The 26,861-nt window shown below is 40.4% G+C and overlaps 1 protein-coding gene across 11 annotated transcripts in view; it reads right to left on the bottom strand.

Annotated features, from left to right (window-relative positions):
* Positions 1-26,861, bottom strand: part of LOC131067702 (probable trehalose-phosphate phosphatase C) — a 185,363-nt gene that overhangs the window by 22,924 nt on the left and 135,578 nt on the right. For all 11 annotated transcript variants that reach the window (XR_009111866.2, XR_009111865.2, XM_059216814.1 and 8 more), the window contains 2 exons: positions 4,578-4,655; positions 4,293-4,362 (listed from right to left, as the gene is read on the bottom strand). Coding sequence is in view for 9 of the 11 variants with exons in the window: in XM_059216814.1 (XP_059072797.1) it covers positions 4,293-4,362; positions 4,578-4,655 (148 nt within the window). In the remaining 2 variants the exon portion in view is untranslated. The remainder of the gene's footprint in view (positions 1-4,292; positions 4,363-4,577; positions 4,656-26,861) is intronic.

The following is a 26,861-nucleotide window of genomic DNA, read 5'->3' as shown; positions in this document are numbered from 1 at the left end:
ATTTATCTTGAGATTGAACATTGTTCATTGTAAAATCCCTACTGATTTTTTACCCAAAATCTTCTCTGTTTTACCCTTGAACAGATAACCAACCAGATTGCATGAAGTTGTGTTACCCCTGCCTTTGACTTACCTGATTTTCAAACTTTGCATCAAACTCATTAGTGTACCAATTTGATGCATATGTGTTTCAAATGCTTCTAGATCATCATTTCTGAGCCTTATCATTAGTCAATCATCGATTTCCAATTAAATTTAATCGGTTGATGACATCAAGGCTCCATGTCTGTGCCATATCGAAGGTTTATTATGCTTCATCCCAAGAGTGAACTTGTGGATTGGTGAAAAATGCGAAAAATGATCAAATCTCAAAAACTATGAATAGTTGTGTGAATCTAGTTTATGGGGATGATCTTGATACTATTACATCCAATGTAGCTAGTTTTTGTGACAACCCACCTCTTGGTTTGCAAAAATTTAATACTTCAATTTTTTGCCAACAAATTTATGAGAGCAATTGAATCGAAGGTTTCATCTGATTTAAAGGAAATCTGACTCATGGGATTTGTTTCTAACCATATTATTCACAATATGGAAATTTTGCATGAAGAAATATTGACCGAGGAAAAAGTTATGGATCATTCTTTGTTTGCTCGGTTAGCCGATTTGTTTGATAAGATCTTATCTCAAGATGTTGAATGTAATGGCAACAACATATTTATCAAAGCTTAAGTTTTCAAAGGTCATAATAAAATGACTATTCATCATAAATTTTGTGCATGTTGGTAGCAGTGGATACAAGGACACGCATGGATGAAGGTTTTAGTAAGGCAAAATAAGTTCACACTAGTATACTTCGGTGTGCCTCAGCCATATAATACAGTTTCTAGAATGCATCTCTGAAATCGATCTAAAAGCTAAAACTGCATGTGAAGTTATTGATAGTGCACATAGCATGGTTGCCAAAATGTATATGAGATATGTGGTATTGGAATGCAATGATTTTGTGATATGCATAGAATGGCTATGCCACAAAGGTGTTGGAAATTTTTGATCAGATAAGGTTGATTGAGATGGAACCCAATTTAAGTACCATGGGTATTGTTGTGATGTTTTCACACATAGCCCCATTGCAAATGGGGACCCCCTACTTTTTAGGTCCTCTTGGTCTTTTGGATTTGGTTTGTCGGGTCTTTTCGTGGCTTGTTAGTCTCCTCGCTTTGCAAGTGTTTGGGGGTCAGTTTGATCAAGTCTGTAGCTTGTTTGAGCAAATTTGGTTAAGTCTAGACCCTGTTTTGTTTGTTTTAAGGTTTTGACCTTCAGACTTGAATTTGAGGCATTTCTTTTAGGGTTTTGGAAATACTGAATGTTGCATGGGAATCTGAGCCCTTTAAGGAACCTACCCGTGAAATTTGAGCGAATTCTGGGTTCTGCTTTTTTAGGGATTTCACTGCCTCCCAGATTGGTCTAATTTTGTCAGAAATCAAACTTACTATTTTTAGTAAGTGTCTCTGCATCCTGTTTTGCCATAACTCTAACATTTTGAAACACTTTCTATTTTTGGAAAGTCTATTTGTGGCAAGTTCCTCGCAGGTAGATATTGAAGATTGAGCATACTTGAACACTCCTATATCCGGAAGGTCAAAAAGAAGGCTAAGTATGGACATCCATTCCAGAAGGGGAAAGCATGGAAAATCTTCTCTGGCCCATGGAAATCACTTCAATTCCATGGGCCAAAAATGCCAAATTCCTTGACCAAGTGAAAATAGCACCCAAGTCAGGAATAGAGTGCCAAAATGACTAAGTCATGGAAAGTTTCAAAAATGCCAAATTCCTTGACCAAGTGAAAATAGTGCCCAAGTCAGGAATAGAGCACTAAAATCAAGAAGGCATGGAAAATAAGAAAAATGGAGAATTCCTTGACCAAATGAAAATAGCACTTAAGTGTGGAATAGAGCGCCAAAATCAAGATGTCAAGGAAAAGATTGAAAAGTTGAAATTTCCTCCATGACGAGGATTCCACGCCCAAAACAAAAGATGAAAATTTTCCAAGGCAAAGAAGAAATTGGAGGTCAAGGATAGATTGAACAAGAAAATTCCCCCTGGGATAAATTTTGAAAAATCCATTTTTCAGGCATCAAATCACATCCAAATTTCAAAATTATTTCAGATTTGGATTCATGAGAGAATTTCCTCTCTCCTCTCTCCTGGAACCCTATTTTTGGAAAGTTCCTAAAACATAGGAGATGGTGCAAAATCATTAAAAATATCCTCTAGAGCAAGGAAAGTTTGAAAAACTTCAAGAAAATTCTTCATGGATCAAATTTTTGTTACCTGAAGTTTTCTCTCTCCAGGGGTTTCTCGCCAAGTGGTAGTCGGGTTAGCACATGTTGAGTCAATGGAGCATCTTTTGCATGCAACCATTGCGTGAAGGCATAGTGGCACATTCATTGCTAGAATATTTGACCATGGTGGCGGCTAATTCATTGCGTGGCAGCCATCGTACTTAATGCAGTGGTGGAGCATCTTTTGCATGTAACTATCGTATTCAGGAGATGATGGAGCATTTATTACACATTGGGCAAATTTGAATGAAGTGTATTTAATGCATAATGGATGCCATTTTGGGCATGTAAAATTAATTGTATATGGGCATGATGGGTCATTAAATTGTTGATTCCCACCTTGTCGCATCATGAGTGGAGAATCTTTTGGGGAAAACCCTAATTAGGGTTTTGCATGTAGCCAAGGCTTGAAGCCTATATAAAGGGGTGACCCCCTCATTTGTAAGGGAGGGAGATTTGTATGAAATTGTTGCGATAAGTTATTGAGATAATAACAGTGAAACATTGTTCTCTGATGGTGTCCACTTAAGTTATTTTTTCAAAACTTGCATGGTTTCACATTCCTCACTTAGAGTAGAAGTAGTATAGTGCTTTGATTTCAATGGAGAATGTAATGGTGTTTGATGAATTTCCATGGTTCATACTTTTTGCATCTTGTTGATTATTAGTTGCAGTGTAAAGTTAGCCTAAACCACCAAATTTGTGCTAAGTTCAATTGTGAATGGTCGTTTGGATTGCGCCATGTTGGGTATTCAAATGCACTTTCTCAATGTGAAAATCTTTCAACATCCTCCGAAGATTGCACCGGTTCTTGAGTATTTTTAGTTAAACTTGGCGAAGCAGAGCTTGGTTTATTTGGAATTTGCCCACCAGAGCACTATCCATTGATATCACTGCCCTTAGGAGTAGATTTAGATCCTCTAACCCTTTCCCCTCTAATTTCAGTTGATTTTAGTTTTAGTTGATTTCAAAGCAGAAACATCATAGAATTGCCATATCCGATGATGAAGTTCCAAGCCACAACAAAGAAGTGAAAGAACGATCCAAACATAAGGCTCCTTGGATTACCAACATATCACATCAGACCAATTGAGTCACGTCCGTTGCATATAGGAACCTTGGAGTCAGTTGTTTGTACTTATTGCAATCTTAGCACACAATCGTACTTTGATCAAGAGAGAGTGAAGTGAACATTAGGCAACGTTTAAACCTATTCAATCCTTGTGTTTTACTCACATATTTAGTTCTCTTCTTTTAACTAGAAGAGTGGGCATCTAATAGACTATTTATGTTGATTACTTTCAATCAAAAAACATAAACCTCCCATCTTGAGTAGAAGTGTGTATCAAATTTTTTCTCTAACCCAAGAAACAAACTGATAGGTTTCTATTTTAAGTTTGTAAAATGTACTTGCACAAATTGTAAGTAATAAATACATGCTAGTGAAATTAGAGCTTTAGGTTAGTTTTTGCTTACAAATAGGTTTCCCTTCTAATTTGAAGAGTGGCTCTAACTTCTACCACACATCTATTATGATATGTGTCGCACTAAAAGACGCAAACTAAAATGCTAACAACTATTAAAATATGTTATAGTCTTCCTTTACTGTCCCCTATCATAAATGTTGATTTAATAACAATTAAGCATCATAATTTTCTCAGTGAAGGTTATTAGACTATCGGAACAACCTTCTTTATTAAAAGCATTATGCTATTCTACATGCATAAGAAATTATCCTACAGATGTAGTGCAGAGATACTACAATTGATAATCATGTATCACATGGAAAATTGGATAAACGTTATTTTAGTAACTCAAATTTGTGGGCAGGAAATAAAATGCACTGTAGATGTTTTTTTCATTCTTACAATAGTAAGTTTCAAGATGAGTACTTAAACAAACAGTGACAAATACACACTAACTGATATCAAGTTTTAGCTTGCTTACCCAAAGCATTAAGAAGAAACTCTAACGCTCTTCCCTTGTCCCATTCTATGGATGGACGGAGTTCTAAAACCTGTTGTACTTACTCAAAATTAGAACAATAAATCAAGCAAATATTTTCCATATTTTAAATGTTTGAAGGAAGTCTATTGCCTAAAACAAGATTTTCCAGGAATTGGTACTGGGTGTGAATAATTTTATTTTATAGAGATCCACTAGAAATTAATAAATGCCATTTTTCAAGCAAGCAACATTAATATTTCTGAATCAAACCATCTTTGTATTCACCTTGCGTCCCTGAGTCATACTTAGACCTGGATATGCGTAAAGTACAGAACGAACTTCTTCAGCAAGATCCCCCCAGATCTGCATGACAAAACATACAAGAAATTCAGTGGCACTATTTAGTGAAATCTATAAATGATGGAAGAGAAAAATGTACAGTTAGTAGACTATGTGTAATTAATTCTCTTAGAAAAAGTATATTTATTAACTAACCATTAAATTTACAGGCAAGAAACTAATTCTCAGGCAAATAATATTGTAGCAAATCTTTGTTCAACAATTTTTTTTACAAACAAACATTTCAGTTAGAAACTGATTCTCAGGCAAATATGTAGAATATCTTTGTTCAAGCAAATTATTCATCCACGATTAAAACCTATGACAAAGAAAGAGCATGGATATCTTTTAGTAGTAGTGTATCAGTTCAGTAAGATGTGTGTTCTTATTCCATGTAGAAAGAGTCTAATAGGTAAAGATGTAGCCGAGTTGTCATTTGCATTTATGGGTGCATCTTGATTTGCTAGAAAGCATCATTTCAAATTGTGAGATGACGTTTTGAGGAAGTTTTGGTGCGCAAAAAATGGATACCCAGTTGAAAAGATAAACCACATTCCATACCTAGACCAAGGACAAAAGGAGGTGGTAAACCATACATTTGTGCAAATGTTAAGGGGCTATAACTAGACGAATCCTAGAACTTGAGATGACAATTTGTCTTATACTCAGCATTCTTACAACAAGGTGGGTTCCATAAATTTGACACCATTTCAGACATGCTTTGGGTTTCTACCACCTAGTCTCCTAGATGTTGTTTTCAGTTGGTGACATCTGGATTTTGAAGTCCACAGGACTGAGATGTATATTGACAAGATTTGGAAAATCCATCGCAATGTTCAAGAGAGGTTAAGGAAGTCACACGCCAGGCATAAGAAACCTAATGATTAGGGCTAGGTTGAGCAGAAGTTCAGATATGTAGATTGGTTTTGGACCTTGGTTGTACTTGGGTAAAGAGAGACTCCAAGGGAAAGAAAGAAAACTTAAGCCTTTGAGATATGGCCCATTCCAAATTGTGGAACAAATGGGTGTGAGTCCTTTTCATCTTCATTAGCCCCTGTATATGATACAGTTAGTGTACAATGTCTATTATTATGTTTCGATAATATTGGATATTTGGCTATGTATTAATTAGAAACATGAAATTTCCACAATCCATAATGATTTAGCTATTGATTTTTTTGGATTCCAAGTATCTAGATATTTTTATGTCCAATGTTTTGGATCAACCTCTATGTGTTAATTGTTCATATTAAGCATTTGTCAGCTTTGAGTAGTTATAAGCATTGGTTGGTTGACAGTTGTGTTCCTCTTGGCAACTATTGGGTCTCTTAAACAGATTGTGTATTGTTAAGAAAAGTAGTATGATCTAGTCAAATCAACCACGATCCTTGGTTGACCATCTTTGGTCTTCATTTGAAATAATTTCATGTGCAAATAAAGATATATTTTAATCTTGTATTTGGTATGCATTGTCATCTCCATTATTAAATCATGTATTTAATTAATCAGATAGATCCGTAAACATTTGGCACCGTTGCCTTAAAAGAAATTGGGTCAGATTTGAGTGATCCATACCTTTAGATCTGTAGTATCCCTTGCCAATCCTGACCTTAAAATGCTGATTAGAGGCTCAAGGAATATCGTCAAACACTTTGCATACAATCTCTTTACTTACTGTTCCTATGTTTCAATCTGATATGTCCCCTCCTGGATCGTTATATATATATACGGAGAGAAAGAGAGAGACCCTAAATGAAGAAATTGTTATTATTAATTAATATAATAATTACCAATGAATGATTATTTAAAATTCATTGATTAAATATTATTTATGAACATGATTTAAATAAATGAAAGATCCCTGATAGATCTTTGCTGTTAACCTGCTGTAATTTTTTTATTTTTAATTTTGTTTTCCTGTTTATTTAAGTTTTTCTTACAGAACTAGACAGAAGTGCAGAAAGGGTTGTTTGTTTTTGTGTTTTTGATTGTTTAATAGCATAGGAAGGAATAGATAACAGCAAATATAAAGCAATACTGAAATAAATGAGGTATACAGCAAAAGTCAGAATTATTGCAAATCGTACCAGGCAGATTTGTCTGAATTACAAAGCCAAACAATGAATCCAATGTATTTCCCAAGCTCTCATACAAATTCAAAGTCAAACTGGAAGATGAAGAATGTTCTCCAACCCCACATACACTGGAAGTGAATACAAGCAATACCCTATACACCACGTGGTGTATTTGCTGCAAATGGCATTCCTCCAGCTGCAATGAACCACGTCTCCACTGGAAAGATGGTAGGCCACGCTGAAACCCTACTGAGAATTGATGCCTCTGTCCTTAATCACCACACACAATGCCTTATAAGTCCGGTGCCAAAGATTGCTGAGGGCTATGTCCCAGCCAATCCTAATCCTGGGGTTTGCGTCCCAGTCTAGAAATCGCTCTCCAGAGCAAATTCATACAAGTTGTCAAATATGCAAAAGATGATGATAGAATGAAGCTCCTATCCCCTTATAACCCCTCTCAATTGCAAATCGAACCCTAATTGTCTCCAAGTGGCATGGTCTAGTGGAAATGTTATAATTTCTTATTTTAAAGTGGTCATGTTACTAGAAAATGACCTTTTTCCTCATAGACAGAAATCCGCTCACTGAATTGCCCTGAGACCAAAGAGAAAGATTTAAAGAATTTCAAGATCTTTCCAACGAGCTATCACACAATAGGGTGCGCATCCAGATGAGGCCAAAAATCCCCTTATTACTCCAAAATGGCTAACAACTTAGCCTTATTTAATTATTAAACGCTAACTTAGGAAATATTAAAAATATAACCCAAATAGCCATAAAATGCCCAACTGACATTACAAACCCTAAAATCATCCTGTCACCTGTCTGTGACTGAAGTCGGAAATCAAGGATTCACTGGTAGTCTCATCCCTAAAATCTAGGGATGCTCCTAAAATTTAGGAAACAAGCCCAATCTCTCTGAAACTGAACCCAAAGAGGCATCTCATGGAGACCCAACCTTGGGCATGATCAAACCTCCTAAAAAGTAGGAACTGCCTCCTAAAAACAAGGAATGTCTCCCAACTGATCAATAACTGCTAGAATACCAAGTCTCCAACACTGAATAACCATACCGGGTCTCTGTCCAACCCTGTCAGCCTACAAGACCCCATAATAAGCTGACTCACATGTCTCTGCTAGACTGAGCTAGAGTGGGGACATGACAGTCCTCCCCTCTCGGAGATGCTTGCCCACAAGCAACTGTAATGCTGGATGCTGTAAAATGCTCTCACCTTCCCAAGTGGCATCCTCTATGGGAAGATCTCTCCATCGAACCAAATACTCTCGAATCACCCGACTTCTCAGCCGTCGTTCCCTCACCTCAAGAATCTCATCAGGAACCAAAATCAATTTACCCTCCTCATCCATAGGAGGTAACTCGGGTGAAACTGTAATATGCTGTCCAAGGGCCTTTTTCAGGCAAGATACATGAAATACATTATGAATCCTGCTGCCAGGTGGTAACTCAACCTCATATGCAACCTCTCCCACTCGCCTGAGTACCCTGTATGGACCATAAAAACGTGGTTTGAGCTTCTCAGCTCCCCCCCTTTTTAGGGTGCTCTGCCGATATGGTTGTAAGCGCAGAAAGACCATATCATCCACCTCAAATGCTCTCTCAATCCTGTGCCTGTCTGCGTACATCTTTTGCTGATTTTGGGCCTGCTGTAAATTCTCCCTGAGAGATCTCATGACATCCTGGTTCTCCTGTAACCAATCCTGAGCCAAAGGAACTCTACTATCACTAATTGCCAAATCAGTGAAAGATAATGCCTCATATCCATAGAGAGCTCTGAAAGGCGTCATGCCAATGGACATATGGTGAGTGGTATTATAACAATACTCGCCCAAATACAACCAACGTACCCATGCTTTTTGTTGCCCTGACACATAGTTACGCAAATATCCCTCAACCCACTTGTTGACTATCTCGGTCTGTCCATCAGTTTGAGGGTGGTAACTAGTACTAGGTGTCAACTCAGTGCCTGTAAGCCTGAAAAGTTCCTGCCAAAAGGAACTCATGAACCTGCTGTCCCTGTCACTCACAATGGTCTTGGGAAGACCATGGAGTCTAAATACCTCCCTGAAAAATAACTCAGCCACCTGTGATGCTGTGAAATCCAGTGCAATGGGAAAGAAGTGGGCATACTTTGTTAGCCTATCCACAACAACATAAATACAATCTTTCCCCTGAACCCGAGGAAGACCTGTAATGAAATCCATTGAGATCCCTGTCCACTTCTGTTCCGGTATAGGTAAGGGTTGCAACAACCCCGCTGGGTAGGTATGCTCCGACTTGTTCTGCTGACAAGTCATACACTCACGGACATGGCGTAAAACATCATCTTTGAGACCCTTCCAAGAGAATCTCTCACGAACCGCCCTGTAAGTCTTACCATATCCTGGATGTCTTGCTGTAGGAGTATCATGGAGAGCATGCAAAATTTGTTCCTTCAACTGAGAACTCGGAACAAGATAAACCCTACCCTTGTAGTAGATAATATCATCTACCACACTATATCTGTCATCCACTATCAAACCATCCATGATCTCACAAGCATGCTGATCCTTGGAATACTCAACTAAGAGTTGAGCCTTCCAATCTGCTGAAATCTCGCTCAATGAGCAAAGGGCAGCCAATGAAGGTTTCCTAGAGAGTGCATCAGCCACAGTATTATTCTTCCCCTTTATGAATTCGATATCGAAGTCATAAGCCTGAATTTTGCTAATCCATTTTTGTTGTCTATCATTAAGCTCTGTTTGATTTAGGAAGTATTTTAGACTGTTGTGATCAGTTCTTACCACAAATTTGCTGCCAACAAGATACTGTCTGAATTTGGCTAACGCATGCATGATAGCCAACATTTCCTTGTCGTAGGTAGAGTACAACCTCTCATTATTTTGCAACTTTCTGCTCTCATAGGCAATGGGATGTTTGTTCTGCATCAACACGGCTCCTATACCAAATCCTGAGGCATCACACTCTAGAACAAAGGGCTGCGAGAAATCAGGTAGTGCCAAGACAGGACAAGTGCTCATCACCTCCTTGAGTCTATCAAAGACCCCCTGCGCTTGTTCTGTCCATCTGAAGGCCCCCTTTTTTGTAAGATCTGTCAAAGGTGCCGCCAACTGAGAGAACCCCTTCACAAATCTCCTATAATAAGCACACAATCCAAGGAATCCACGTAACTCCGTAATGTTCTGAGGGACGGGCCAATTCTGAATTGCCTGAATCTTCTCCTCATGCACCTTCACTCCATCAGCACTGATCACATGTCCCAAATATAACACCTCCCTCAATCCAAACTCACATTTGGAAAGCTTAGCAAATAGAGACTGATCCTCCATTATGCCAAGTACCTCCTCAAGATGTCTGAGATGATCCTCCCAAGTACAACTGTAAATCAATATATCATCAAAGAACACTAGAACCGACTTCCTCAACTGCTTGTTGAAGATATGGTTCATACAGGACTGGAAAGTAGCTGGTGCATTGGTAAGGCCAAAAGGCATTACCAGGAACTCATAATGCCCATAGTGACAACGGAAAGCAGTCTTGTGTACATCCTCAGCGCGTACACGAATCTGATGGTAGCCTGAACGAAGATCAATCTTAGAGAAATAGACAGCCCCATGTAACTCATCCAACAACTCATCTATGCGCGGAATAGGATATCTGTTTTTTATTGTCTTCTTGTTCAAGGCTCTATAATCAATACACATCCGTAGAGTCCCATCCTTCTTCTTAACCAACACTACGGAAGAAGCAAACGGGCTAGAACTCGGTCAAATGAAACCCATATCTAATAGTTCATGAATTGTCTTCTCAATTTCATCCTTATAAGCTCTAGGATGACGATATGGGGTAGTAATCACTGGCTTTGCTCCCTCCTCCAACTCTATACCATGCTCAAAACCTCTATCTGGTGGCACTCCAGGAGGTATATCACCAAATACTCTACCATGGCGATCCATCACTGACTGAATGTCCACATGAAACACACGGCCATCCTGGGGTGTGGGTGTTTTGGACTTAACCAAACAATGCGTAGCCCAGAGTACATCATTATGCCTGAGGATAGTCTCCATCCTGCGAGAAGTCACTTCCCTAGGTCCACCATCTGAAGCTGCCCTCAAAATCACTTTCTTCCCTCCAGACAGAAACTCCAACTGCATACGTTGGTGATCAATAATGTAACGCCCAATACACTGTAACCACTGCATGCCCAAAACCACATCATAATCCTCTATAGGAAGCACATAAAAATCATCAGTCAAAGTATAATTCCCCATCTGAATACTAAGCTGTGGAATCCGTTTGGTGCAACCCAAAACTGCACCATCTGCCACCTTCACTCCAAAACCACCAAACTCCTCATACTGCAAGCCACGCCTCTCAACTAATTTCTGATCAATAAAGTTATGCGTAGCACCTGTGTCTACCAAGCTGGTGACCCGCTTACCCTTAAGTGTACCTTTCAACCGGAAGGCATGAAACTTAGGATAACTGGAGAGAGTAGCCATAGCTACTTTGGCTGACGCCAACGGCTCAGGGATGTCTAGCTCCAACTGTGTCTGAACCTGCTCAACATCCTCTGCATCCTCCTCAATATCAGTATCAAGAACCTCCTCATCTCCTAACTCAGAAGTCACCTCAATCAAATGAACCTTTCCTTTACCCATGCAACGGTGTCCTGGTTCCCAAGGTTCCTTGCAGGAAAAACATAACTTTTTCCTCCTCAATTCATTCCTCGTTTCCTGATTCATCCAAGGGGTTTTCGCTGAAGTCCCTTCTTTGTTCTGGGACGTATTGGCCTTCTGTGCAGGCCGTGAATCTCTAAATGGTTTCTTATCTGCCTGATAAGAAGTGGGAACAGTATCTAGTCTCAATGTCACCTCAATAGCCTCCTTAAGAGTTGCTGGTTGGAAAGCACGCACTATTCCCTTTAGCCTATCCTGCAAGCCCTCAGTGAACAACATCACACTACGTCTCTGGGGCATATCCGGTACCATCACTGCAATACGTTGGAACTCATTAATATAGGCTTCTGCATGACCGGTTTGTCTAAGGTGAGCCAACTCCCTGTAATAAAGTTCTGTATCCTTACGGTCAAACCGCGCAATGAGACGCTCAGTGAACTCAGTATAGGAGTGAACTAAGGTGTGATCCTGGGTGACCAATCCATGGTGCCACCAATCATAGGCAATCCCCTCTAAATGCAATACAGCAAACTGAATAGCCTCACGCTCAGGCATGGGCCTCAATGAAAGATATATGTCCAGCTTGTGGACCCACGCTCGTGCGCTAGTGTCTCCTGTGCCATTATATGGGGCCAATGTAATCTTCCCAGTAGCTCTATTCAAATCATAATTCTGCTGCTGCTGGTGTGGTCTATTACCACGATCTCCCCTGAACCTGGTTGTATCTCTACGCTGTGCACAATACTGGGGAAGAGGGAAAACGTCCCTAACCTCAGGGGGTAGAGCTCTCCACTCAGCTGTGGCTGCTAAAACTGACTCCTGGAACCCAACCTCCGGTGGTTCCACTTGTGCTGGTTGTTCACCTGGTATGAACTGAGGAAGCAATGGCCTATTCGTAGTAGGTGTACGATGGCGGTGCCTCCTGCTGGAATGATGGGAACTCCCAACTGAAGATTGGGACTGATGGCTGCGGTGACTACCAGCCACTGAAGGTGACCTACCACGCCTACCTCTGTGTCCATCCATATCCAAACGATCCAAGGTATCTTGTAACCTATCTAATGCCTGGACGATCCTGGGCTGAGTAGTGATAAGAGTCCTCATCATCTCTCTCTCTTCCTCATCCTGATTTCTTCTGTCGCCCACCTGTTCCTCAGCCATGACTGGATTCTGTTCTATCCCAAACTCACGCTCGTACTGAGCTCTTCTTCGTGTGTAATACCTATTTATATCCGCTCTACCCGAATGCATAGAAATAAAGTCTGATTAACCCCACAGGCTGGCAGAATACATGGCTCTGATACCACTGAAAGATCCCTGATAGATCTTTGCTGTTAACCTGCTGTAATTTTTTTATTTTTAATTTTGTTTTCCTGTTTATTTAAGTTTTTCTTACAGAACTAGACAGAAGTGCAAAAAGGGTTGTTTGTTTTTGTGTTTTTGATTGTTTAATAGCATAGGAAGGAATAGATAACAGCAAATATGAAGCAATACTGAAATAAATGAGGTATACAGCAAAAGTCAGAATTATTGCAAATCGTACCAGGCAGATTTGTCTGAATTACAAAGCCAAACAATGAATCCAATGTATTTCCCAAGCTCTCATACAAATTCAAAGTCAAACTGGAAGATGAAGAATGTTCTCCAACCCCACATACACTGGAAGTGAATACAAGCAATACCCTATACACCACGTGGTGTATTTGCTGCAAATGGCATTCCTCCAGCTGCAATGAACCACGTCTCCACTGGAAAGATGGTAGGCCACGCTGAAACCCTACTGAGAATTGATGCCTCTGTCCTTAATCACCACACACAATGCCTTATAAGTCCGGTGCCAAAGATTGCTGAGGGCTACGTCCCAGCCAATCCTAATCCTGGGGTTTGCGTCCCAGTCTAGAAATTGCTCTCCAGAGCAAATTCATACAAGTTGTCAAATATGCAAAAGATGATGATAGAATGAAGCTCCTATCCCCTTATAACCCCTCTCAATTGCAAATCGAACCCTAATTGTCTCCAAGTGGCATGGTCTAGTGGAAATGTTATAATTTCTTATTTTAAAGTGGTCATGTTACTAGAAAATGACCTTTTTCCTCATAGACAGAAATCCGCTCACTGAATTGCCCTGAGACCAAAGAGAAAGATTTAAAGAATTTCAAGATCTTTCCAACGAGCTATCACACAATAGGGTGCACATCCAGATGAGGCCAAAAATCCCCTTATTACTCCAAAATGGCTAACAACTTAGCCTTATTTAATTATTAAACGCTAACTTAGGAAATATTAAAAATATAACCCAAATAGCCATAAAATGCCCAACTGACATTACAAACCCTAAAATCATCCTGTCACCTGTCTGTGACTGAAGTCGGAAATCAAGGATTCACTGGTAGTCTCATCCCTAAAATCTAGGGATGCTCCTAAAATTTAGGAAACAAGCCCAATCTCTCTGAAACTGAACCCAAAGAGGCATCTCATGGAGACCCAACCTTGGGCATGATCAAACCTCCTAAAAAGTAGGAACTGCCTCCTAAAAACAAGGAATGTCTCCCAACTGATCAATAACTGCTAGAATACCAAGTCTCCAACACTGAATAACCATACCGGGTCTCTGTCCAACCCTGTCAGCCTACAAGACCCCATAATAAGCTGACTCACATGTCTCTGCTAGACTGAGCTAGAGTGGGGACATGACAATATTATATATTATCAAATTTATATAACTAAAATGGAGCTAAAACGGACTACTTAATTGGACTATCATGTTAAAACTATGTAACGTCCCCACTCTTTATACCATGGCAACCAGCATCGCAATTTTGTAGAGTCTCAAAAATAGACAAAATTGATAATCAAATAAAGGATATTATATACCTTGTTGGACATATCAGCAAAGTTAATAAAAGGAAGGAACGATAATGACAAAAAAAGAATAGTAACTACTCATGCGACGATCATTCACATGGTGTATGAAGACATATTGAAGCATCAATTAATGATAAAGAACTACGACTTGAAAAATTGTATAGTTTATAAGGAGAGAAGATAACTACTCTAATGATTAGTCATCGATGATGACTTCAAGGATATTAATTTAGCGATATCTATCAGAATTCAAGTTGACTGAAGTAAATAGGAGTTTATCAAGCCTTTTGAAAATATGGATTAGTAAATCACTAGATACGAAGACAAGGTGGATTAGTAACTAGCCTCAATATTCAAAAACAGCATGAGTGTCATTTGACTTCAACATCACAGTCAAGAGATAACCGATTCCTTTCCTTGGATACATGGTGTCCAAGCATGGAGAAATTTGATCCAATTAAGCGAACAATGAAATGAAGAAACCTTACCGTAATATATTTACGAGACTCATGGATTACACCGTCGAATATCTTGGATTGATGTTTGAAATTTACCACTGCTTTCATGAGAATCAACGATCACCTATGCCAATATCAATTGATAATAGCGATTAATATGAGTAAAACTTGTCATCGAAGGTTCAGTTAAGATTACAGAGTATTGATGATATCGGTGATATTCATGCCATGATACATTAACAATGGCTAATAGAAGATATTAATATCGAAAGGCCTGAATTACATACTGTGTCACGGGGGCTTGGGTTGTTCACCACATACGCATCTCATAGATAATACAGCAATTTAGAATAGTTAATGTTGAGCGATAATTATCATAAAGTGGAAAAGCACATTGATGAATGGACATAACTATTAGGAGACAAAAGGCACAGTAGAATTAATAATCAATGAACAGCCCCATGTATGTCTCTACTTCCAAAGGTACAATATATAAACCAGTCAACATACTGATAATAAACATGTTAATAATCTGCGATACATTAATGGTTAAATACAATAACGTCTAGGTGAATTGACAATGAAATTTTCAGTATCGTAAGTTCTCTATGCTGTCATTGTAATTATAATAATAAATGACCCACAAGTAAGATGTAAGGTATGTTTACCTCACTGGGTAAACAGGAAGAATACAGAAATCGAACAGCAATGTACAATGCAAATATAAAAGAAGTACCAGAATAAGCTTTCCATTAATGTCAAAGGATGTTCATATTATATCCGTCGTCAACAATACATGTCCTCCAACACCCGGAGGTGATACAATATATGACTGCCGAAGGGGTGCGACACAACCGTCGCGACTCCAACTCCCTACCCGTCGGCTAACTAAATATTGATAATTAACATTACTAACTATACACTTTTCCCGATAACAAGGTATAAACTGGTAAAACACCAATAGAGTTAATGTAACAAATCTGAAAATGTAACATCTTTGCTTTTGCTAGTATGCATGGGGATGTGTTAATTGTAGCCTGATAAAGTTTGTATGAAGAATATAATTCATAATAATAATAACAGAAACTACAATATGTTTAATAGTAATATTAATATAAAGTTATTCATACTTAATTTCACATATTATGGCAGACCAGATCTGACACATTGTCAGATCTGTCTGCCACTACAGTTACTAAGTGGGACAATGATTAGTGTTTTAGGAAATGGGCAGTGTTAGTAATTCATACTATAGAATTTGTTCTATATTAAAGGGTTGATTAATCAAATAATATTTCATAAAGAACTACTTTGAAACAAAAAAACATATAGCGTAATATTGTTTAAACTTATATATATATATAGAAACAGTGATTTGAATGAACTAGTAAACGTGAGATTATAAATCTGATTGAATTATCAATTCAATATCAAGAAGAAGATTATGTTATCACTGATTGAATTCAGGTTAAGATGGTTTTGTCTCCTAGTCAATGTAGTTTAAGTCATGAGTATATTGAAATAGATTAATTATAGCTACAATGTGCCTAGTCCTAGTAAGGGACATTACACTGTCTCATGTTGATGCAAAATTTCATCACTGCTGTCATGTAGATCAGAATTATTGTGGGTCAATATTTCCATGCAATCTTCATTCTTGACACTGGTATCATGAGTGCCAAAACTCAAGGTCATTCCCACAACACTTTTTGAACTTGCCATGACTTTCAAATCATCATTACGCTCAAGTGGAAGACTGCTGTCATAAAGATCAGACTTGTTATCATGACTAATAACTTCTTGAGTGCTAATAATGTCAACATTCTCTTCAAAACTCACCTTCTTTTCCATTATTTCCTTTGTACTGATAAGATTATTTGTGTTAGTGTTTTCTTTCTTTTTCTTTGCAAACAAGGGATCCAAAATTTCTGGATGTTGTAAAAACCTTGTTAAATTCCTATCATAGTTTTGAAAGGCCTACATGAGCTTTGGCATGAGTTCCTTATAGACTTCATTTTACCCATACTGAAACAAAAACAAGAGTGCTGGTTACTATAATATCAACTGTGGGAGCTCAATGATTTCCAACCCCAACAGGATGGCAAGAAACTGTGATGTCCCCTTCTAGTTAGACATCAGATATTCAGTGGGATTAGCCTGTCATTCTAACCCTTGTAGGCTAATAGGTATGGATAGAGGGTCTCCTGAGGCTTGTATCGTCTCCAGAGTTCAGTAGTTTTCAGTTCTGGTTTTCATTTGGTGTTCCCAAGGCTCCGTTTGCTATAATTACTATTTATAGTAGGTCAGGGGTTGGTTGAGAGGGCCCTTACTATTTTTAGTAAGGCACTTGGTCATATCAGGATCCATGGAATTGACTCCAGTTTCAGATGGTATGATGAAATATTAAGTACTTGAGGAGATATTAATGTTTTATTGGCTCAAATGATAATATAAGGTGCTATTATAAAGTTATAACTTAAATTCATAATGAAACGTCAATTCATCATTAAAAGGGGGCCAATTGAGCAATTAATATTGAGCGCCTATTCCAAGGTATTAAAAGCGCAAAATATTAAAGGATGCAAATGTAATAACATTTAATTGTTATTAAATGTGCTTTTTGGGAGAAATCGACCCCTCTTGGAAATATATATATTCACTTTGCCTTGGAAATCAAACCATTCTTTTGTGCATCTATTTCATGAGTTTTCTCTGCAAGGAGCCAAGGGTTTCCATCTTCAGACAGCCATTGGAGAAAGATAAAATCTTCAGTGTTGCAGCCATATTGAGGTGGTGAAATATCCATTGAAAGTGGTATCCAGAGGATTTCACACAGGGGTTCTACTTGAACTAAATTTGCAAGAATTCATCTAAGTTTTAGGCAGATTGAAGGAAGTTTATGATCAGATGGGGAGAGCTGAATGATGGCTTCAATTTGCACATTATTGGCACCCTTTTCCAGCCATACAACTGCTGCCATTACCAGCCGTAACGTCTTTGGTCCGTACATATTAGGGCTTGGGCGATTTGGTGTGTGGAAACATTCAAAAAATATTGAAATTACTCCAATAGTTATGTGGGGTATCAAGAAGGGTAAACTCAACAAGGAGAAATGAATAAGATTGTGCTTGCTGCTACTGTCATCAGGTTCTTTTTGGCATTGTAATTGCTCTCCATAAATCGATTTCCTAGTAAAAGACAATAAATTGGTTTAACAATCTTTAGCTTTGCAATTTCAGTTATTGAATGCATTTAAGTTGAGTTTAAATAGTTCCAGCATTGTGTGTTCTATGCATTTAACATTCAATCCAAAAAAAAGAATGCATATATTCTCCAAAACCAAAAAAATTGCAAAACAAACAAAAAACAATCAATCTTCAGCACTTGGGGGAAGTTAGGTTCTCCACAGTGGTATCAGAGCGGTTTCCTAAAATCCTTTGGGTTTAAATCAGATTGTTGATGCAACCAAGTGACAGGGAAAGAAGGTATCATTAGAGGGAAGCTTGTAAAACTTGGCAACCACCACAGGTACTTGAAGGAAAAACAACATCAGGATTAATTGGGACTCATTGGGAGTCATCTTCTGGGAATACAGAACAGGTTGTAGGTATGGGTGACAGAAGAGAAAATAGTCCACCACAAGATGAAGCCAGAGAAGTGAGGGAAACCATGAGAGGGTTACAGGATAGAGAACAACGAATAGTTGATTCATTGCAGCAGCTCACTGCAGCCATACAACAGTTGGCTAATCCTAGAAGGCAGAATCATGAGCAGAAGGATAACAGGAGTGTGGTTTGGACTCCCAGGGCTCATAGAACTACACACACTCTTGAACGGCCTACCAGGCCCACTTACCTGAGAAATGAACCAGAAGGTGTTGGGGAAGATGATGATGATATATTTGTTGATAATGTCATGGCAGTACACGATGAGTGGTGTTTACTTCCCCTGGATGTAAGGGAACACATGAATTTTGATCAATTTATGAGCCAGAGGAGAGAGCACCGGAAGGAAAGGCAAGATAGGTTACCAAGGAATCAGAACAAGGATTTGGAATATGCTACCAGTAAACTTACCTTACCCCTGTTTGATGGTAGTGGGAAAGTTACAACACGGTCATGGATACATAAGTTGGACACCTACTTCAACTTATGACCTATGATAGAGGGAGATGCAATTAAATTTGCTACATTGCATCTAGATGGAGTAGCTCATGATTGGTGGCATAATGGGATGGTCACTTTGCAGCATAACCTCATTAGTTCATATCAGGAGTTTGCTGTTTGGTTGGTTGATCGCTTTGATAAGAAGGATCATGGGTCCTATTTTAGAGATCTTGCTTAGCTTAAACAGGTGGGGAGTTTGGAGAGTTATATTGGAGACTTTTAGAGGTTGTCAGTTATGGTTTCCAACATTTCTGAGCAAAGATTAGTTGTGTTGTTCGTAGAGGGCCTATTAGAACCCTTGAGAGGATGGGTAAAGGCTTTTGATCCACCATCACTACAGGAAGTGATGGCGAAGGCTAGAAGCATTGAGCTTGCAGCCCCACAAAGCAAGTTCTCGTCAAAGCTATCCTCTTCATCTAGGGATATAAAGTTTTTTCCTAAGCAACAAGGTAAATAAGATTTTAAGGGAGATCACAAAGGTAAATCAGCGGCACCATTTTACAAGGAAACACTCACTGATTTGCGTAAGAAAAAAATGTGCTTTTATTTCAAGGGCCCCTATGATGCAAATCATGATTGTCCATTGAGGCCTAAGGGTAAGGCTAACCGAGTTATGTGGGCATTTTATGAGGATTCTGAATCTGAAAATTCAGACCAACAAATTGAACATGAGGAATCCGAGTTAGAAAAGGTTGAGGATGAGCCTGAAAAGTTAGAAAAAATGGGTGTGCATGAGGAGACAGTAAAACTACAGGAGGCATGTCTCACTAGCGTTTAGCAGGAGGGCTCATTCAGGATGCATGGGGTTTTAGCTAGACAAAGGGTTATCACCCTATTGGATATAGGTGCCACACATAATTTTATTGATGCTAGACTGATTGAGAGGCGTGGGATTCAAACTGAGGAATTTGAAGGTATAAGGGTGAGAATTGCCGATGGTTACACTCTTAAGTGTGACAGGATGATTCTAGGACTTCCTTTGCGTATCCCTAATTATGAATTTAAGGCAGATTTTTATGTTGTGACTATGGGTAATACGGATGTAGTCTTGGGAATGAGATGGCTTCATGACATAGGGGTGTTCACTCTCAACCTTCGAGAGATGGAGATGAGATTCACGGTAGATGGGAAAACCCATGTGTTGAAGGCCATCAGAGACAATAGTTTCAGGATGATATCATTTAGGAGGATGGAGAAACTTATGCACCACGACTTGGTTGAGTGGGCAGCAAAGTGCATGTTGATGCCATCACAAGAGGGACAACAAAAACGAGTTTACCATCCAGATATAAAGGAGTTGCAGATCAAGCATGCTAAGGTGGTGTTGTGCGTTGCACACGCCCCCTGTCGCCGACAGGGTCCCCCTTTCCAGTTTTGAGTTTTTTTTGATCGTCATCCCGAGAATCGAATCAGAGTTTCTCGTGTCTTCTCGAGCGAGTTCGTGATCAGTCCGTAAGCTGATCAACGTTGGAGTAATGAACCAATGAGCCCTTTTGACTGATCTGGCTTTCGGGCGTAAATACCGAGAGTTTGTTCCAAAATTTCAAAACTTAACGCAATGCGAGCATCTTTTCGGACTCCAGGTCCGAACTTGGCGAAAGTCAAGATGAGCCGTTAAGTTTAAAACGTTGTGCGCTCCCCCCCCTTTTGGATGTAAGCGTCCGAAGGTGAAAATTCAAAATTTGAAAGCATAAGGTGGCAATCGCATTCCGGACCCTAGGTCCGAAATTTCCAAAAAATTAAAGTTTCAAAACATAACACTGCCCAACAACGTTTTCGGACCTTAGGTCCGAATTTTAGTGAAGGTTAAGTTTAAAACACAGTGCAATAGCATACTTCGGACCCCTGTGTCCGAATAACACAAGCTGTTAAGTTCTAAAAAAAAACATATCAAACAGCGTCTTCGGACCCTAGGCTCCGAAAAGAGACAAAGTTAAAGTTTTTTTAAGCAACGTCAAAAAACCACGTTTCGGACCCCCGCGTCCGAATATCGACCAAGGGCGAAGTAAGTTTTAAAAAACAAAACGCACACCATACACACTTCGGACCCTAAGCTCCGAAAAGGGCGAAGTAAGTTTTAAAAAAAACAAAACGCACACCATACACACTTCGGACCCTAAGCTCCGAAAAGGGCGAAGTAAGTTTTAAAAAACAAAACGCACACCATACACACTTCGGACCCTAAGCTCCGAAAAGGGCGAAGTAAGTTTTAAAAAAAACAAAACGCACACCATACATACTTCGGACCCTAAGCTCCGAAAAGGGCGAAGTAAGTTTTAAAAAAACAAAACGCACACCATACACACTTCGGACCCTAAGCTCCGAAAAGGGCGAAGTAAGTTTTAAAAAACAAAACGCACACCATACACACTTCGGACCCTAAGCTCCGAAAAGGGCGAAGTAAGTTTTAAAAAACAAAAACGCACATCATACATAAACAGCGTTTTCGGACCCCTGCGTCCGAATGAAAAGGGTGAAGAGTAAGTTTTAAAACATATCAAATAACATTCTTCGGACCCTAAGCTCCGAATGAAAAGGGCGAACTGAGGTTTTAAAAACGCAGCGCATGGCACACTTCAGACCCTCGCGTCCGAATGAAAAGGACGAAGTGTAAGTTTTAAAACATATCAAATAACATTCTTCGGACCCTAAGCTCCGAAAGGGAAAGTGTGGTGTTTCAAAAGCAACGTCGAGACGCACTTCGGACCCCCGCGTCCGAATAACAAAGACAGTATAAGCTTCTAAAACAACATCAAAACGCACTTCGGACCCCCGCGTCCGAGCTTCAACATCATCGGGCAAACAGCGTTTTCGGACCCTAAGCGTCCGAAATTCCAAGGCGAAAGTTTAAAAACGAAGTCCAAAACGCAAGCAAAACATTAACGCAGAAGGCACGGTGTGTAACGCGGAGGTCAGGACGAGCAAACCCGCGAAGGTTAGATTCGAAAACCTCCAATTCAAAATTCGAAAGGAACTCTTAAATCCAAAAACAAGGAGGTAAGACACTGCATCATCCTCCCATCAACCATTTGAAATTCAGGTTGCTAGGCACAGAACCATGTGAAATTGATAAATCCTCTTTCATCCTCCAAACCGCGAAAATTTAAACAGGAAGGATAACCGTTGGGATTCAAATTTTGCAGGATCATCCGCTCGCCCCGCGCAACAAGGTCGGGCAATCACCCATCATTTGCTCCGATCAGGTAAGTACGCCTTATCGCGTACGGTCATTTAAAATGTGTGGATCAAATACGCGAATACGCAAAATTTGAAATGCTTAGAGTCTGCATCTCCATCATTCGAGCATCCAAAATTTGGGACTTATTCCCGGAGTTTGGCCGAAAACTGCATCTCTTTTCAAAATTCTCATGTTTTGCCTTTGTTAAAATTAATCCAAAAAATTCGAGAGTAAGAATGCTTAGTCATAAATCTTCAGGAATATGATGCTGTAGAAGTTAATCAGATTGTTAGCCCAGAGTGATATTTAAACTAATCTCGGTCTGTTGAAACACTTCTGTTATTATCTAACCCGCATCGTCATTCTCGTGTCACCTTGTAATCCGTGTCTGGCTGTGCAGGATAAATGCCTAAATCAGCGGCAGAATCATCAAAAACACCCGCTGCAGCAGAAACCTCACGAGCATCCAAATCAGACATCCCACGGAAAGTTGAAAGAATGAAGTATCAGTATCAGAGGGGAGGGCTAAGAGAGTCAAAGGTCCAGAGTATCTGGGACAACATTGGTGACACCGACCTTGGCCACATTGATATTCAGGATTTTAGGGATCGGGTCTTCTCACCCAATGCATATGGCAGGCCTAGGCAAATGCTGGAAAGTGGCATCGCCCAAGCAGCAGGTTTTCCTCCAGCAATCCAGAACTATGAATTAGTAGTGGAAGCTGCTCGGCATTACGAGCCAAAGTCCAGATTGGTGCTTCTGGAAGATATCACTATTGCCGACTTCTCCCCTGAGGCTATCGGCGATGCATTTGATATCCCCTTTCCAAATAATCCCATAGCTACAACAATGGACGAGGCACAGGGGGCGTATGATATGAACCCAGCTTGATGCAGGGCACTAATTAACGAAGAATGGTTCAAAGAAAAAAGGCCTTCAAGCACCAGGATTGTGAAAAAGACCCCCAGAAGTGACTTTCATAATGAACATGGCGATATGGTCACCTTACTTAGCCGAGTCATGGGACTCCCTAAGTCCAACTACTTTGAAGAATGGATGTTCTATTTTACAGAACAGGTCTTTGCCGGAAAGTCTAAGTTTGACTGGGCTCAGATCATAAGTGATAACATCCACGCTCAGCTGATTGAGCTTGAGACAAAGAAGTATTTCACCATGACCTCCTATTTGGTCTATATGTTCGCAAAGAACCAGCCACTGCCAGGATTAATAATGAAAGGTGAGATCGGGAATGGGCCTGGTCAGGTAAAGGTTTATGATTGCTACCTGCAACTGCACTACCAGGATATAGCTCAAAGGGAAAAGAGCAGCCCGGCTTACGCGGTTGGACAGTACGAACGTGTCAACGATGCCTTCACAATGCGCCTAGTCAGGCTAATGCAGGGAGGGTTACACATAAGGCTCTCGGAGCAAGCTACCATTTTAGTACAGAGGTATGGGGCCTGGTTTATTCAGTTCCCAAGATTCTCCTACATCCGAATTGCTGGCTTTGAAGGTGCCCCCCTTCGACTTCCGCGGTACCCAACCGATAAAGTAGTCCTCATGGAGGTGGCAAGACAATCACGCCCTGCCGGCATATTATTACGAGAAAGCAAGCAGGCTGGATTCGCATTTCCAATGATCATAGGCAACCATGATGTCCAATTGAGAACTCCCACCCTAGCAGAAGAGTCCCTTGCAGAGCTAGCCTCCTATGGCCTACAGGAACATTTCCCAAGAAAATGTTTTGATCATGACAATTTGGCAAAGAGAGCTTACGGTAGGCGCTACAGAGCAAAGGAGTCAATTGAAGATTACTGGAAAAATTGCTCCGATGACTACGAAGTCAGGCGACGGGAATATTCTAGATTGAGTGTGCAGCAAATGCGACTCTTTGAGTACCGTCGGGTCCCGGATCAGCTCACAGACTCGGGGAACTGTCTCCAAGTCCGGGAATTCGAAGCAGTGAGGCATCTCTTGCCAGGCGTTGATTGGTCTCAAGACCCAATCACGGATTTCGAAGCAGTCATGGCAGCCCCGGCAAGATACACAGATCAATGGTTACAACACCAGATCGAGAGGCTAGTCCATGAAGGGGTCCAGTTTACTTACCATCTGATGGGCAATTTCGACTCTCAGTCTTCCGAAGATGAAAGGACATCAGCTGAAAAACCAGAGAAAAGGAAGAAAACTAAGGCTTGCAGAGGGACTCGGACGTCCAAGAGAACAAGGAGGGAGAAGATTCCCATAAGAAGGCCAGAGACCACTTCATCTTCAGACCCCAGTTCGCCCGATGATGCCATAGATTTGGATTGCATACCTGCTCCGCCTTCCCAGAGCGACATAGAGGCATTCCAAGCCAATGATCCTCCTGCTCCAGATATGCCGGACACCGAGCAAAAGGGCCCCAATCCGACTAAGCCGGGTGACAAGATAGAGGAAGGAGAAATCCCATCCACCCAGGGGATCGAAGTGCATGAACCTACCCAGCAGAGCCGCCATGAATTACTACTCCTCCATGCAGCCAAGGACGACTCAACTGTCGAAGGGGAACAAAGAACAGACGAGATCCATGAGCTCGAGGGAACCAAGGAGCCACCATCACAGGAAGATGTCAGACAATTATTCAGTGAGATAGGGGAGAACTCAGATGCAAACAAAGAGCTTCCTCCTTCTTCCACCCCTCCGATGGCGGGACAGCTGTTAATTTGTGATCAGCCAGTTGGAAGTATGGGAGCACAAGGTACTAACTTAACCCTATCCTCAACCCAGACGGTGCCTCAAGAGTGGCTGATCGCCAGAGCTCAGCGCAAGGCCGCCACCAAGGCGCCCATCGACCTTGAAGACATCTTCTCACGAATGGATCAAACAAAAGCAAAAGGGAAGAAGAAACCGAGAACATACTCTAAGATAACCAAGGATGGGCAAAGGAACCGCACTCTTCATATTGCTACCCCGCCCGTAAACAAGCTAGCAGATCAAATAACCCTGGCAGATTATAGCTTTACGACTGTCCCCATCGGACGAGCTACAAAAGAGCAAGAAAAGGAGGAATTTAAGGACTCGGTGCAAAACATACTCAGACAGCTCGAGGAAATCACGGCTGAAAAGGACATGTATCGGGCTCATGCTGAACAAGCCGAGGGATACATCGATAAGCTCCTATGGCCACTACACAACCCCTCTGAATCCCATATTCCCCCAATGGCATTGGCGCAAAGGACCACAACTGAATTTGAAGGAATCCGGGATACCGCAAAGGCCGTTAAGGAATGGGTGCAAGACATCAAGAAAAAGGGAGAACAGATCCTCAAAGAAGTAAAGGAAATGGCTCTCCATCGAGAGCTCACTCTCGTCAGGTTGTTGGAAGTAAAGAGAGAATCCCTTCACATGCATGAAGTAGCGGCCTCTACCCTTCCCCTCCTAAGAGCTCTTTTCTGGACACATACACAAATTCCCACACTGCCTGACATCTTGAATCCCCATAGCATCAGTGTTCTCAAGGAATGGTATTGGACCGTCACCATGAAGAACGACGCCCAGGAAATTATTGACAAAGAAAATGACGCGTGTGAGGCGATTCTGGGGAACATGCAAGAACTAGGCAAGACCATCCTCCGATCAATGGTTTCGGGGTGGGTAAATGACCTGTCCGACAGTGTAATCCGGCCGGATTGGGAGGGAAGATTGGGAGCAGATAAGGCTTCTTATTCCATCGAAGACTTGAGTTTTGCTGGTCAGTTCCATTCAGACATATTATGCTTCGAGCGTAATCGCTCCAGCTGGAAGGACGGTTTAAGGCACGTGGACCAGTATCTCGAAGGCATGCAATACAAAATTCGCCACCCTCCCATGCCACCTTTTAATCCCCTCTTCCAATTATGCATCAAGTTTCAGGAATATGTCCGCGAGGAACGAGCAGCAGGTCGTGATTTATGGCGAGAATACCTGCATGGCGAAGACCAGTTTCTGCAAAAGGAATGTGAAACCAGAATAGAGAAAGCAGTTTCTCAAAAATGCTTTTTTCCCTCCAAGTCTTAAAAAGTGCACTTTTGTCCCAAAAAGGTGACAGTTGACTTTTGGTCAACATATTGTAAAGTTTTTTGTGCACCTCCCCTTTTTGGATTATTTCAAAGTTGTAATTATCCTTTGGTAGTTATTGCTCCTTTTTGGGTTGTAGATATTTATCTCCCTATTTATGAGTGTGGGTCCCTCTTTTTGTAAGGATGAATCTGGGCCACTTGTTTAGATTAGATCTTGGCCATTCATCCATTTTTGGAAACCTATTTAAGGGGACTGGTTTTCCCTCATTTAGGAGGAAGTTCTTGAATTGTTGCGAAAGCTCTGAAGAAATTTTGCAGGAATTAATACAATGGATTGAAATTACCTTCAAATTTCCTTGTGAGTGCATGGTCTCCTTCTTCATTTAAATTAGAAAGCTTTTAATTATGTCTGTTCATTTTACACAGCAGTCCTTACCAAGCATCTGATAGAATCTCCACAGTCCATACCATTAGAGGATAGCTGATTGCTTTTTTCCTTTCTGCATGGTTAATCTGGGCTATTTTATGATTCAGTTCGATTATCAAAAGTACACATATCATGAATATAGAAGTTCTAATATTGTATTTGGTAATATGAAAATCTGGTTTCTCCTTTGAAGATTGCACTAAGTTTATGCAAACATTGTGTCTGAATGACTGATGATGCTTAACCTGGTTTCCTGGAGGTGTCTGTCTGCTTGGGTAAATCTGTTGTCCTAGTTAATATTTACTGTTCTCTCTCTCTAC

Source organism: Cryptomeria japonica, chromosome 2 (assembly GCF_030272615.1).
Source record: "Cryptomeria japonica chromosome 2, Sugi_1.0, whole genome shotgun sequence".
Lineage (NCBI taxonomy): Eukaryota > Viridiplantae > Streptophyta > Pinopsida > Cupressales > Cupressaceae > Cryptomeria > Cryptomeria japonica.
This window is presented reverse-complemented; position numbering and strand designations above follow the sequence as displayed.